Source organism: Sarcophilus harrisii, chromosome 3 (assembly GCF_902635505.1).
Source record: "Sarcophilus harrisii chromosome 3, mSarHar1.11, whole genome shotgun sequence".
Taxonomy (NCBI): Eukaryota; Metazoa; Chordata; class Mammalia; order Dasyuromorphia; family Dasyuridae; genus Sarcophilus; species Sarcophilus harrisii.
In genome coordinates, this window is record NC_045428.1 from 601,324,240 (window position 1) to 601,338,624 (window position 14,385).

At 54.3% G+C, this 14,385-nt stretch overlaps 1 protein-coding gene across 1 annotated transcript; it reads left to right on the forward strand.

The window, feature by feature from the left end:
• The first annotated feature begins 10,260 nt into the window (after positions 1-10,260).
• Positions 10,261-13,736, forward strand: MYADM (myeloid associated differentiation marker). Its single transcript, XM_031961767.1, is given in 5 exon segments — positions 10,261-10,304; positions 10,669-11,065; positions 11,067-11,114; positions 11,116-11,560; positions 13,443-13,736. Coding segments are annotated over 4 exon segments (1,182 nt in total). The 5' UTR covers positions 10,261-10,304; positions 10,669-10,670.
• The last annotated feature ends 649 nt before the right edge of the window (positions 13,737-14,385 follow it).

Here is a 14,385-nt window from a genome sequence, read left to right on the forward strand (position 1 = left end):
AGATGAAATCTCTTGGACTAAAATTGATATTATTTCGAGTTCTGAATTCAGGTATGCTTATCTGATGGAGTAATCAGTAACCACCATTTGAGACAAAGCTCTCTCAGAAGCTGCTGCTCAGAAGGATGTGATCCTGAAGGGGTTACAGCTGAACATCTGGATCTGAGCAAAAGCCGGAAAACTCCCTGTAGCTTCACTTTGGGTGGGAACTTCTGGCTCAGTTTCCCAGTTGTTACTGGGTTTTCCACCTGATTATTTCTAACTGTGAGGTGATAATGTTATTGCATTATTGGGAACCGTGACTCTTACCTGAAGTGAAACAGAGCTGAGGATGCTTTATCCTGCCATATGTGTTCCTTTAGGCTTAAGCCGGAAGAACCAGTTTGCTGCATTTATAATCATGTCCCTGCTTTCTCGTTTATAGCAAATTTCCGTAATCAGAGCAAGTAGGCAATTGAATAGATGAGCAAGGATGCAATAGCTCCCTGATTTCAACCTGAAAATATGGTGTCACTGTATCACAATCAGGTAAATGAGTATTTAACCTAGTCATATATATGTTACTATACACACACACACACACATATATGAAATAAGATCCTTAATGTTTCAAAATGTTACAATATTTGACCTAGTCAGTCATATACCTGTTACTATATATATATATATATATATATATGTATGAAATAAGGTCCTTAATGTTTCAAAATGTTACAATATTTAACCTAGTGAGTCATATACCTGTTACTATATATATATATATCTGTATGGAATAAGGTCCTTAATGTTTCAAAATGAGGCAAGAATAATTAGGTATTGGCAGCTGGGTGGCGCAGTGGATAGAGCAGCAGCCCTGAAGTCAGGAGGACCTGAGTTCAAATCTGACTTCAGACACTTAACACTTCCTAGCTGTGTGACCCTGGGCAAGTCACTTAACCCCAATTGCCTCAGCAAAATAAATAAGAATAATTCGGTATTATAGTCCTGTTTGTGGGACCTAGCTATTGGTCCTTTGATTACTGAAATTGAATCAGAAACAAATTCATTGTTATTTGAGAAGATATTTTTTAAAAATATAGGTGGAATAAAGTCAGCTCTTTATAAGTAAATTCATTTGTACAATGATTGAACCTAGGAGTGGAATGTCTCTACCTGCAAGTATCCCTGTTATTCCTGTTTCCATGCCAACTGGACTCTTCCCCTACCCCCTGCTCATTATCCTCTCCACCCAATGTCTAAACTCCTTTAAACACTTTGGCACATGTATCCTTGGCCACCTGAGCACCCTTCCCAGTCCACTCCCTTCTCTTTGGATTTGTCTCCCCTCCATTCCAGCTGACACTTTCCAACGATGGCCAACACGACAAACCGTACCGTTTCTCGGCCTGAGACTCGCCACCCTCCAGCTGCAGCTTTAACCAGCTTCCAGGTCCCCAAACTCCTTTTCCAGTGGGCCCATAAGGCAGGGACAGCCCTCCTCCCAGTCCTAGCAGGAAGAAGCTTCAGGAGAGCAAAGATTTTGGGGTCATTTGTTTGCATGCCGGTGTAAATGGATTCCAGCAAAAGACCACGTCCCTGGTAGCAAACCAGAGTCTGGGTGGGCCCCGAGGAAGGCTACTTGTAGGCTGATCCTGTCCCTAAGTGGGCCTTTGTGGAACTTACAGGATTATCTTACTAGCTACAGTTACTGGACAGTCAGGAAGGAATAGATGTGGACCCCAACCCCCAAGACTGATTTGTAGAAACCGCCTCATTCTCCGGTTCAGTTTGGGAGGCAAAGGCTGCCGTAGACAGCATACCTTGCTTTGAGTGCTTCTACATGGAAGATTCCCACCTTTTTCCCCTTGTAAATTGTGGGTCTGTTAGGAGCTTAGCCTGCCTTGTGGCATCCCATGATGCTTTTGCCCTTGACTTGAAGATGGCCGGAGCCTGTGGATTCTTTCTGGACAGCTCCCCACTTCCCTGCATCTTGCACCCCAGCAGGCTGACCTAAGAGAGCTGTTTACACTATTCTCCTGGCCTGCGAGTGACCCAGAGTTCTCTTTTCTGGCCCAGAACCTCGAGGAGGGTCCCCGCCTCACTGCGGCTACAAGCTCTGGTTGGCTCGAGCGGCTCCTTGCCCGGATCCGATATGCAAAAGCAACATCCTCAGAGCTGACAGAGCCCCTCCAACGTCCTCCCAACCAGTTATTTGACCCTTTACCATCTGTGGCCCGTGAGTCGGAAAAGCCGATGTTCCGGCTGCTGATTCGGCAGCTCCCACGGCCTGTTCCCACTGTGTTCCACTTTCACGTGGGTGCTGTGGACCTTTCCTGCGGACCTTCTAAGTTGTCCCAGACTGGAAGATTGCTTCACTCCACCTTTCTGGGGGTTCCGATGCTCTAAAATTGGCTTAGAGGCACCATTTCAAAGTATTTGGGTGTCGGTGGGCAGACTTCCTGCCTTTACTCTGCCAGTGTGGCTCCGCTCCTTCCTCCCAAGGCCTTAAATAGCAAGCATAAAAGCTCCAGACAGTTCAGAGTCCCGAAGTCTCACCCCAAACAGCAGGTGTGGACAGAATTGGTATCAGTATCAAATGATTATTGCAGTAAAGTCTCTTACAAATGAACGTTTAATAGGCTGCCTAAAACTCACACCAAATTTCTTACCAAAAAATTTTTTGTAAACTTTTCTTCCTAAAAATATTTCTCTTTTTAAAAAACAGTTTAAAAGTTTAAAGTTTATCCTGATGTTAAAGAAATAATCATGGGGCAGTGAGGTGGCCCAGTGGATAGCGACAAGCCCTGAAGTCAGGAGGAAGTTTAAATCTGGTCTCAGACACTTAATGCTTCCTAGTTGTGTGACCCTGGGCAAGTCACTTAACCCCAATCGACTCAGCCAAAAAAAAAAAAGAAAAAAAAAAAAAAAGGAATAATCACTAAGTTTTTGTGAAGTAAATTAATTGGAAATCTCTAAAAATGACAGATTTAGCTCAAGCACTTTTTCAACTTTAAAGCAAAAATAAATCTTTAAAATAGGAATGAATCAAAATTAAGTTGGTGTAAAATATTTTTATAGAAAATCAATAAATCCCCAAGTACTGTGACAAAATAAATTCCTAATTATTATAAAATTCCTAGTTATTACCTTCCTTTAATCAAAAGGTATTTACAATAGGGAGGAAATTAAACTTTTATAAATGAAAAAGGAAAAGATACCCATTTAAATTAGTCTTATCACAATAACAAAGTTTATCAGGCTTTAAATATATCCACTGTCCATTAGAAGTAGGCTTGAAAATTTCAGTCCCATTTTGTGAAAGGATTCTCATTTTGTATCTTATTTACTTTAGCAGAAACATAGAAAAACCCCTATAAAAATTGATAAGAATTCATGGCTAGATGGTTTTAGAAATCCTTGTAGGCTTATAAAGGAGATTTTACAATTGGATCTTTTCTTTCTAATTGTACAAATTACCAGTTTGCCCTTTCAAAATACTTATGTATTAACTAAGCTAAATTCATTACACTAAAATTAACTTAACTAATAATTTTAATTAATAAATGTAATATTTTAATTAATAATATAATTAATAAAACAGTGACTCCAAATGCCTATGTATTAACTAAGCTAAAATTAACTTGATTAAAACAATAACTCTAAATAACTTAACTAACAATTTCATAATTTTCATAAGTGATAACCAAATAATTTTCAGCAAAATTTTTTGTTTTTTAAAACATATTTAAAAATTTTATGTATTAATTTAATTTTTATTAATTATTAAATTAATTGTCAATATATTAATATTAATCAAATTTAATTTTAAAAGTTAACATTTTAAAAATATAGACAATATTTGGGAGTTTGTAAGTTCTTAACTACAACGCTTCAGACTATTATAGGGAGTGATCAGCAGGGTTGATCCTGACCTGATAGTTTTTTTTTTTTTAATTTCTTTTTTTTTCCTGGTAGCTTAAGTCATTTATTCTTTTATTAAATTATACAATATAACAATTTTAGAAATACAATACCGAAAACAATATTATGTGTTTAAAACTTGAGACCCATTCATGACTAATCAGGTGACCTTAATTTAGTTGAATGTCCTTCCATATGACCTCCACAGAAAATAATTCATCTCAACATTGGTATTATATATCGATCACATCTAAAAACCCATATAAAGTTCTCAAATTTGAACCAGTTACATTCAATAATAAGAAAATTAAAAAGTTAACATTTATTAACCCTTATAAATGAGAACTACCCGTATTCTGGGGTTTTGGACATCCATCAAATAAAGGATAAGTTATTTTTAGTAGAAATATCACCTGTTCTATATTAATTATAACTCATTAAATAAGGTTTCAAATATCTATTTTAAAAAGCACATTTTTTAAAAAAGGCCTAATTCATACGTAACAACATCCAGATCAAAAGGGAAGTTTTGTCTAGTAACGTTTGGGGTTTGCAATGGTCTTTGAAATTTCACAATAAAGATTTAGAAATCCAGTACAATGGAGATAAACTAAGAACACAAACAATAAACTTGGATACCGGTTGCATTTCTAAATTATCACATAGAAAAATCATTGATCTACCTTTAGGCCTTTTAAAAGCACTTTAGAGACATCGGGTATGTCATAAGTAAATTCAATTAAATAATGTAACCACTGTGAGAAACATTTTCACAGGAAAGGGCTGCAAGTGAAGGAAATGGAAATGCAAAGTGTGATGAACAGAGAAGTGGGGTCCACGGATTTTGCTCTCTGGGCAGCATGAAGCCATTACCAGTCCTAGAGCTAAGGGGGATTTGGGGGTGCCTAAGTACAGGGGGAAACATGAGTAGCACTAGTGGGAGGGGCAAGGGAGGGAGGGAGTGGGGCTGCTGAGGAGGGATGGATGGGGGTGCTATGGGAATTTCTCTTAAGGGAGGAAGCCTCTTTCCTCAAACCAGGGGTGGAAACACCCCTACTCTGATTTAGACATCATATAGGCCTTTTGACGTAATTTGTTCTTAAGATAAATCAATGAGGACCCGTCATAAGAATTCCAATGGGGCCAGCATGATTCAGGGCTCTCCACGTGCTGGCCATATGGTCATCAGACTGATACGGAGGTGGGCATCTGGCTAGCCAGATTTCTAAAGGGTGAAGTTGGGAGCCAATATTTGCTCCCAGGGCAATAGGGAGCTGGGGAGCTCCTTGAGCAGGAGAGGGCTGAGGTCAGACTAATGCCGAAGGACTTTGCTCACTTTGGCAGCCAGTTTTTTTCCACAATTTGTTTTTCTGGTTATATACGTACCTTTATTTTTAAGGAAACAAAAAATACATTTCTTTATGAATTGTGTTAGGAAAATCAGGACAAAAGGGAGAAACTATGAGAGAAAAAAGAAAAGTCAACATAGCATCTGTTGATTTATATTGTCTTCATATTAATCTCTCTGGATGCATGGGGCATTTTCCAGCTAAAGTTTATTGGGACTGCTTCGGATCACCGAACTGCTGAGAACCACCAGATCTTTCATAGTCGATCAACGCACAGTCTTGTTACTGTATACAGTGTATTCCTGGTTCTGCTTGTTTCACTCGGCATCAGTTCGTGTAAATCTTTCCAGGCCTTTCTAAAATCAGCCTGTTCATTTTTTAGAGAATATTCCATTACTTTCATATACCAGAACTTATTCAGCAATTTTTGTTGCACTACAAAAAAACTGCTAGAAACATTATGTGGGTCCTTTCCCCTCTTTTATGACTTCCTTGGGATACAGACCCATTAGTGACCCTGCTGCATCAAAGTATGATGAGTTTGAGAGCCCTTTGGCCATAGCCCTAAATTGCTCTCCAGGATGGTTGGATCATTTCACAACTCTACCCACAATGCACCAGTGTCCAGTTTTCCCACATTCCAACATTAATCATTTCCTGGCATCTTAGCCACTCTGAGAGGCGTGAGGTGGTACCTCAGAGTAGTTTGAATGTGCAGCTCTCTAATCAATAGTGATTTAGAACTAGCTTGAATTCATCTGAACATTGTTCATATCCCTTGACCATTCTCAGTTGGGGAACGCCTTGTATTGCTATAAATCTGACAAGAGTTTATATGTTTTAGAAATGAGGCCTTTATCAGAAACACCGGCTGTAAAATCCCCCCTCCCCCAGCTTTGGGCTTCCAACTTTTCATCTTATTTGTGTTGATTTGGGCAAAACCTGTTTACTCTCATCAAAGTTGTCTGTTTTGCATTTCAGAATGTCCTCTAGTTCTGTGGCCCTGAATTCCTCCCTTCTCTCAGCTCAGAGAGGAGAAGTGCCCCCTTGGCAGCCATTTTTAACAGTGGACTAGCTGAGGAAGGGCTCTTGGGTGGTGGGCAGCCTCCCTAACAGCCCAGGTGGGAGGGAGACGAGGCCTGGGGGCCCCGGCCAGGCCAGGGCCCTGTCAGGGCAAAACGGAAATGGGAGAGCAGGGACTAGGGGGAGAAGGCACTGGCCCTGGGGAGCACTGTCTTGTGCCTCCCCCTGTGCAGGAGTGTCAAGCCCAGAGTATCTGAGGCCTGCAAATGGGTAACGTCAAGGAGGAAGCTAGGGCTCCCCACACCCCTGGGCCCAGTTCTGGGGGAAATGGGGGATTTTTATAAAGTTATCTGGAGGCAGGAAGTGGCAGAGGGCAAACAAGGCTTTATTCAGCCCCAGCAACTTCCAGGATGTGCACAGGTGCCCCAAGGGGCGCCTGGGCCGTGTGGCTCGGGGGCCTCCGGGTGCCGCTGATGTGTGTCCTTGCGGGATCTGCCCGAGTTTGCCCGGCATCGGCGTTTTGGGGGGCAGGAAGCCCAGCCCGGGAGGGGCTGAAGCCCCTGCTTCTCCGATAGTCTCCTCCCCTGCCCTGCTCCCCCGCCCCCCAACATCACCAGCGGGATTCTGCTTCCCTGCGGCCCCCCGAGCCCCGCCCTGGACCCCAGACTCCAGCCATCCGCTGGCCGACCCCGTTGGGCCGGGACGGGCCGGCAGAACCGCACAGAAGACGGACCTTTGCCGCCTTAGCGGAGGTGAGTGGAGGGGCGGGGCGGAGCGGGAGGCGGAGCTGGTCCAGCCCCGGTGTCTCGGTTGGCTCCACCGGGCTCGGCACTCGCTGCTCCAGCCGCAGCCCCCCTCCCAGGTCCCACCCTCCGGCAGGCCCAAAGGGAGGCCCAGACGCGGGGCCCGAAGACTGCGCTGTAAGTGACTGGGATCGGGACAGGGAGGGCAGGACTCAGGCGTCGGGCAGCCCCCCAGGCCCCCCCCTTGTCCGGAGGACCCTCTAAGCTCCGCCCTTCTCCAGGACCCAGGTGTCCGGCTCTAAAGCCCCGCCTGGCTGTAGGACCCAGGCGTGCTCTTCCCATCCCCCCCTTTCTCCGGAACCCAGGTGTCCGGCTCTAAAGCCCCGCCGGGCTGAAGGACCCAGGCGTGCTCTTCCCATTCCCCCTTTCTCTGGGCTCCGGGCAGCCCCTCGGGGCCCCAGGCCCCACGGCCTCCCCCACCGGCCTCGCACGCTAGCGTCCGTGCCCCGACATCCCTTTAGGCAGAGCGGAGGCATTGGGAGGCTCGGGCCTCTGGACTCCCTCCCCCGCCCCCCTCCGGCCTCTCCCAGCCTTGGCTTCCTTTGGGATCCAGGTGGCTCCGGGATCTCAGGGCCTTTAGCCCTGAAGCTCTCGGAGGATGAGACCGGATGTATAGTAACGGAATAGTAGGGGACATCATCCCCAAATAAGGAGTAAATACGCCCGTTGCTATAGCTACGCCCCCGCCCACCCCACCCCACCCCCACATTCCGGAGGACCCCCCCTCCATCCCCCTCCCATCTTCCCCTTCTGTTGTCGCTTCCTGTTTGTCGTCACCATGGAAATAGTGACTTCAGTCTCCCCCTTCCCTCCCCAGCTTGGGCTGGGGGAGACGCCTGGTGGGGGTGGAGTGAGGAGTTGGGAGGTTCCTGAGGGGCGGAGATTGGGAGTTTTTACTTTGCCTCAGTGTCCCCATAGGCGAGTCTCTCTAGCTTGACCCCGCCCGCCCGCGGTAGGGTCTGGGAAAACCCTAGAGTCCCCTCGGAGTGAGTTCCCGGGGCCCAACTCCGCCTCCGTCTCGGGCCCGCCCCCGAAGAGCTCTCACTCCCTTCCTCCCACCACAGCCCCAGACCTGGGCTCGCCCACACTCCCCACAAGTGCCCGAGAGGGAACCCGTGGACCTCGAGGTGAGCCGCCCCGGGGCCAGGGCCCCGCTTAACCCTTAGGGGCCCAAGCTCTGGGAGTTCTTGCGATCTGAGGGACAACGGGCTCTTGGGGGGCTCGGGGTAGATGGAGGGGAACGACCGGGTCTCGGGTCCGGGACCACCTAGGAGGGCTTGTGCCTGGATCCCAGATGGGCGGGAGAATCCGCCCGTCTGCCCGGGTCCCTGAAGGACTTTTAGCCGGTTGACGGCTAAGGGGGGGCCCTGGGAGAGCCGCATCACTGGGTCCCTCGGGCGGTGAGTGCACTGGGAACGGGAGGGGGCGGAAGCTGGGGGTTCGGATCTGGCAAAGATGCCATCGTAACGGACTTCCGAATGCGGCTGGGGAAGCCCCGGGCCCGAAGGGGTTAAGGGGCGTTTCCCCCAGCCTCGGGTCTCCCCGTCCCTCCAGCTGTGCATTCCAGAGCCGTTACCTCAGGCGGTGGCGGTGCCGCCCCTCCCTCCCTCCCCCGCCGTCTGGGACACCTAGCTCACGTCCTCCTCGCCGTTGGAGCAGCCGCCGGGGAGGAGGCGGACCCGGGTCCGGGGCTGGGGACGGAGGCATGACTGCCCCTCGGGCACCTGGGAGGGCGGGGGAGGCCGCCAGCCGGACGGCCACTTCCCCGGGAGCCTCCGCGCCTGCGGGGGTTCCGGCGGGCGGGGTGGGAAGGAGAGAAACCCGACCCCGCCCAGATCCTTCTCCGGCAGCCCGGGTCGGGTCCTGCCGCGGGGATCCCGCTCCCGCCCAGCTGGCCACAGCCCCGGGCGGGGGAGGGGCGGCAAATCCCGGGCCTAACAGGGCCCAGGACCTTATAAGGAGAGCTCCCGCCGCTGGCTGGCGGCCGCTCCCCGCCTGCAGCTCCCCCGGCCCCGCGGCCCCAATCTCGGCCCCTCCGGGGCCACGCCCTTAACCCTTCCTGGGCTTGGCCGGCGGCCTAAGGCGGTGCCTCCGCAGTTCCCCTCTTGGCTGAGGGCGGGGCTCTGAGATAAGTGGGGGCCGAGGCTTTGTGGGTGGCCGGTGGTCCGGAAGTGGCCACATCCACGGGGTGACCTTCCCATTGTCTCAGTCCCCCCCAAACCCCTGTAGCTTCGCAAAGTAGCTGGGCTATCACCTGTCGTCTGTCCGGGGACAGTGTGAGCCGAGATTGCAGGAAGGGGGGCCCCCACAAACCCCAGGGCCTCCCAGGGCCGGAGCCTGGACATCCACACATACACGACCACCAACTGACTTGCATGCCCACTGACACACGACACACAACACCCCATAACATCACTCACTGCACACCGACACACTGACATACATGCGCCCACTGGCCCCACCAACCACACCACAGCACACCGCACATCATACACTCACTGCACTACACACTGACACATCACATCCTCACTGGCCCCTGCCCACACACACCCCCACACTGACCGCACCCCAACAACACTCCTTTTGAACACAGCACACACCTGCACACCGGGCCCACACACACACCCGCACAACCCACCACACACAACACCCTGCACAACCCCCCTCACTGCTGGCACACACATCAACACACACATACCGACAACACACACACTGCCTGCCACTGGCCCCACACTACACCAGACACTACACAACCCCCACACAGCCATGGCACCCTACACATCCTCCCGCAGCAACCACTGGCCCCAACAACACTCACTGGCCACCGGGCGTCACAACATGACCACACCTAACATCACTCACGGGCTTCCTCACTGGAAACCCCAGCCCAACCACATCTGACCCCCCCTGGAAAACACAATGAACATGGGCACAATGAAACCCCCATCTTCCCCCTGACACAGGGCGGCCACCTGGCCCTTTCCTCAATCCCCCCCGGAATTGACCGGGCCTGGGCCAATTTGGGGTCTCCCCTTGCCCCAACATCCCCAGGGAAGTTCTTGTCCTTTGGGGACTTTTGGGCCGGGATTGGGTCCTCCCCCCGTGCCCCCGGGGGTGGGCACTTCCCAAACCCCAGTTTTTTCCCTCCCCCCCGGGGGGAGGCGGGCCACCACCCCCCGGGGAGGGGGACCGGGGTCTGCCCTGGAAGGAGTGTGACCAGAGCTTGCAGGTAGGGGAGCCCCAGCATGTGTGAGGTGGGGGCTCTACAAACCCCAATGGCTCCCAGGGCTGGAGGCTGGACACACCCCCACACTCCCACACTGAGAGGAAGTCTGGATGTCACTTGGGGACTTTCTGGGCCAACGGGGTGGGGCAGCTGCCTGAATAGACAGCAGTCCCCCCTCCCCGCCTCAGGGTGGGTCCCCTCCTGGGATGAGGTCACCTCTAAGTCCAATCCAGCTTCAGTGGTTGGCTCCCCCAGGGCGGGATCCCCCACACGGGGAGGGGAGAGGAACTGGGTCACACTGGGTCAGGCCGAGGCCGGAGCTGGCCAGGCCCGGTCTGATGAGCCTCTCGACCTCCTGCCCCCCCAGCCATGCCGGTGACTGTGACTCGGACCACGGTGACCACCACCACCACCACCTCCGGCCTGGGCTCCCCCACCATAGTGGGCTCCCCGGCGCTGGGGCCTCCTCCCTGATTGTCCACCTGCGTGGCCTTCTCCTTGGTGGTGCACGTGGGGGCCTGGGTCGGGGTCATGGGCAACTGGGTGATGTTCGCCTGGTGCTTCTGCTTTGCCATGACGCTGGTGATCCTGTTGGTGGAGATGGCCGGCTTACAGCCCCGCTTCCCGCTCTCCTGGCGCAACTTCCCCATCACCTACGCGTGCTACGCCACCCTGCTCTGCCTCTCGGCCTCCATCATCTACCCCACCACCTTGCGTTCGGGCCACGGCCAGAGCGGACCCCGCCATTTGGGCCCTTTCTTCTCCCGCGGCCTGCCTGGCCCTCCCCAGGGCCTGGACCAGGGCCCGGCCCGGGGTCCGCGGCTCTGGCCACCGTGCCCGGCCTCCTCAAGGTCCTGGAGATTTCCGCTCATCACTTCGCCGTCAGCGCCGCCCATCCCCGGCCCTGGCCTGGGTGGTGTCTGGCCGTCTACTGCATCTGCTTCATCCTGTCTGCGGTGGCCATCATCCTGAGCCTGGGGGACTGCACGGGCCAGCTGCCCATCCCGTTCCCCACCTTCCTCACCGGCCTGGCCGTGGTGGCGGTGGCGCTCTACGCCTCGGCCCTGGTGCTCTGGCCCCTCTATCAGTTCGATGACCGCCGGGGAGGCCGGTCCCGGAGGCGGGAAGACCCGAGCTGCCCCTACCGCCACGCCTACTTCGTGTGCGACTGGGATCGCCGGTGGCCTCTCCCCGGGGTCAACCCGGCCCTCGTGGCCGACCTGGTGCACTCGGCCTGGCTGGTTTTCATCAGGGGTGTGGCGGGCGGTCTCCCCTCTTCCCTCCCGTCCTCCCCTTCCTGTCCCCCTGCCTCTCCTCATCATCCCCTCCTGCTTTCTCCTCGGTCCCCTATTCTCTCCATTGTCCCCCCACCTCGGCTCCTCTCCCTGTCCCCCTCTGCACCTCTCCCCACCATCCCCCTCCTGTACCCCTCCCCACCATCCCCCCCCCTGCTCTTCTCCCTGTCCCCTCTGTCCTCTCCCCCTGTCCCTCCTCCCTTCTCTCCATTTCCCCCCTGCTCCTCTCCCCATTCCCCCTCCCCTCCCCCCCTTCTCTCCCCCCCATCCCCCTCCTCCTCCCCCCAACCTTTCCTCCCCACCACTCCCCCTCTTCTTCCCCATTTGCCCCCCTCTCCCTCTCCCCACCCTCCCCTTCCCTCCCTCCCCCCACCCCTCTCTTCTCCCCCACTTTCCCTCCCTCCCTCTCCCCCCTTTCCCCATCTCCCCTACTCCCTTGCCTGCCCACCCCTTCAAGGTGCACTTCACCTCCCCATCCACCAAACTCCCGGTTCCCCTCGCCCCTCCCCCGGGCCGGGTTCCTCCAAAACATTTGTCCCCCCTCCCCTCCCATCCTGTGTTAACCCCGGTAATTTGGAAAAGGAAAAACTAACCGCCTTCTCCATCCTCTTCCCCTTACTCGCGGCAACCCTCTTTAATCCCTCCCCTTCCATAAAATTTCCTGGAGTTGTAATTCTCGGTGGGACCCCAGATCACCCCTCCACCTTGGGCTCCATCATCCCGACACCTGCCGCAGCTCCTCCCCACAGAGTCCTCCTCCTCCCGGGAGGCGGCGGGGGAGCTCCGGGCTCCCCATCTGCCTGGGCTGCTTTTTCAGACTGATGGGTCTGGAGGAGCAGAGAGAAGGGAGCAGAGGGTCCTTGCTTGCGCCCCCTGCTGTGTGTGCGCGGGTTCCGCTGCCCCTTCCGAGCACCCCACATGGCTTTGTCTGGGGGATCCTCGGCTGCGTTGGATGTGATGCTGTTACACGCTGCCCCTCCTCCTCCCCACACATCTGCAATTAGTATCTGCAATTTTTTTTTTTACCTCAACATAAAGGCCACATATGAAGTGTTTGTTCTGGTGGATTCTTTGGTGGGGAGGGGGGAGGGGACAGCCCCCCAACTCCCGAGTCTCCCAGGCACCGCCCGGGGAGGTTGTTGGAAAGGCCGGAAGTTGGGGAGACGCCATAGGGAAGTGGAGCCCTGGCCTGGGGCTTGGGCCCCTAGCACCCGCTTTGGGGCAAGTTCGGGCTTCCTGAGTTTTCTCATCTTTAAAGCGGGAATGGGGTGGACGAATGGAGTCTCTTCGCTCTAAATCGTGTGGATCCCACCTGGGCGCGTGTCATAGGGCCTGAAGTGGATTCCAAGCCCGGGTCAGATCCAGGAGCCGGGCCCGGCTGGTCCTTCCGAGCCTCGCTTTCCTCATTTGCCAGATGGGGAGAATAGCAGCTCGCTCCCAAGGGCTCCCAAGGGCAGGACCGAAGGTGATGCTGGTTCCAGCTGCCAAGGGCTAACTCCTCTGGGCCACCCAGTCCCGCTGCCTCATTTGCAAAATGAAACCGGAGAAGGGAAGGAACTTGCCCAACCCTGAGGTAGCGGGAGACCCAGGATTGGAACCCGGGTCTTCTGGCTCCAAAGGAAGGGGCTGTTTTAAAGCTGGGGAAACGGGTCCCCTGGAGCTGGGGGGATTTACCCGTCGTCTCAAAAGTTGAGCTTAAGACTCGTCCCCTGGGCTTCCTGACTCCCAGCCCAGAGATCTCTCCCCTGATCCTTCCTCTGATACTTTGTAGCACACGCTGGTGCCTCAGTCGCATCTGTAAAATGGGACGAATCCTTAATTGCCTGGTGTGCCTCATGCCCCTCAGCGGGTGGTTGGCCAGGAAACCCCCGAGAATCGGGGACGGGGACCGTCATGGCGTCAGGTGGGCGGCGCAGCTGGGCTTGGGGGTCCAGCTCTCCCGCCCCCGACCCTGAGGAGCCGCGAGGAGCGAGCCAGGCCGGGCGTGCCTGCCCAGGGCCCCACCCCCGGGCTGCCGGCGCAGCTGCTGCCGGCCCCGTTTGGCAGCTGGGGCCACGGGCCGGGTGGGGCAGCCTCGGGCCCCGGGCTCCGGGACAGGGCCCGGCAGCGCGGGGAGGCTTGGCCCCCCGCAGAGAGCTGATGGCCGGAGGCCGGCGGCGGGCCACGTGCCCCATGCTCTGCCCCCCGGCAGCCGCGGGTCTGAGCGCGAGTCCTGGAGGAGGAGAAAGGGAAAGTGAGACCTCGCCGGGCCGGGCCGCGGGGCGGGGCCTCCAGCTGCGGGGGCGGAGCCGGGCCTGGCTGCGGGGAGGGGGAGCAGGGCTCATTCACCTTTGGGTTTGGATCCCGCTTCGGGATCCTGGCAGGGGCCGGACCCCGGGGGACACGCCCGCGAGTCTGGTCCGGAGGCATGAAGCTCCTACTAGGTGCCAGGCGCCCGACTACGCGCCGCGGACCGAAAGGCAAAGCCCCGGCCCTGCTCTCGAGGAGCGCCCGACCCAGGGGTGGGGGTGGCTGGAGACGCATTTCCCCCCAGCGGGAAGGCAGAGGCCGAAGAGGCTTCTTGTAAGGGGGGCGGGGAACGTCGCAGCGCCGGGTTGGGCCGACCGCGGCCGAAGCGGGGGGGGGGGGGGGGGGGGGGGGGGGGGAGATAAGAAGGCCGGAAAGACAGACAGAGCCTCTTCCAGACTCCGAGTCTCAGGCGCCCTGATTGACATAAAGACCGACGGACTCGGAGACAGACCGACTGGACAATCGCGGAGGCAGAGGCCGAGCCTGCCGGCGCCTGGACA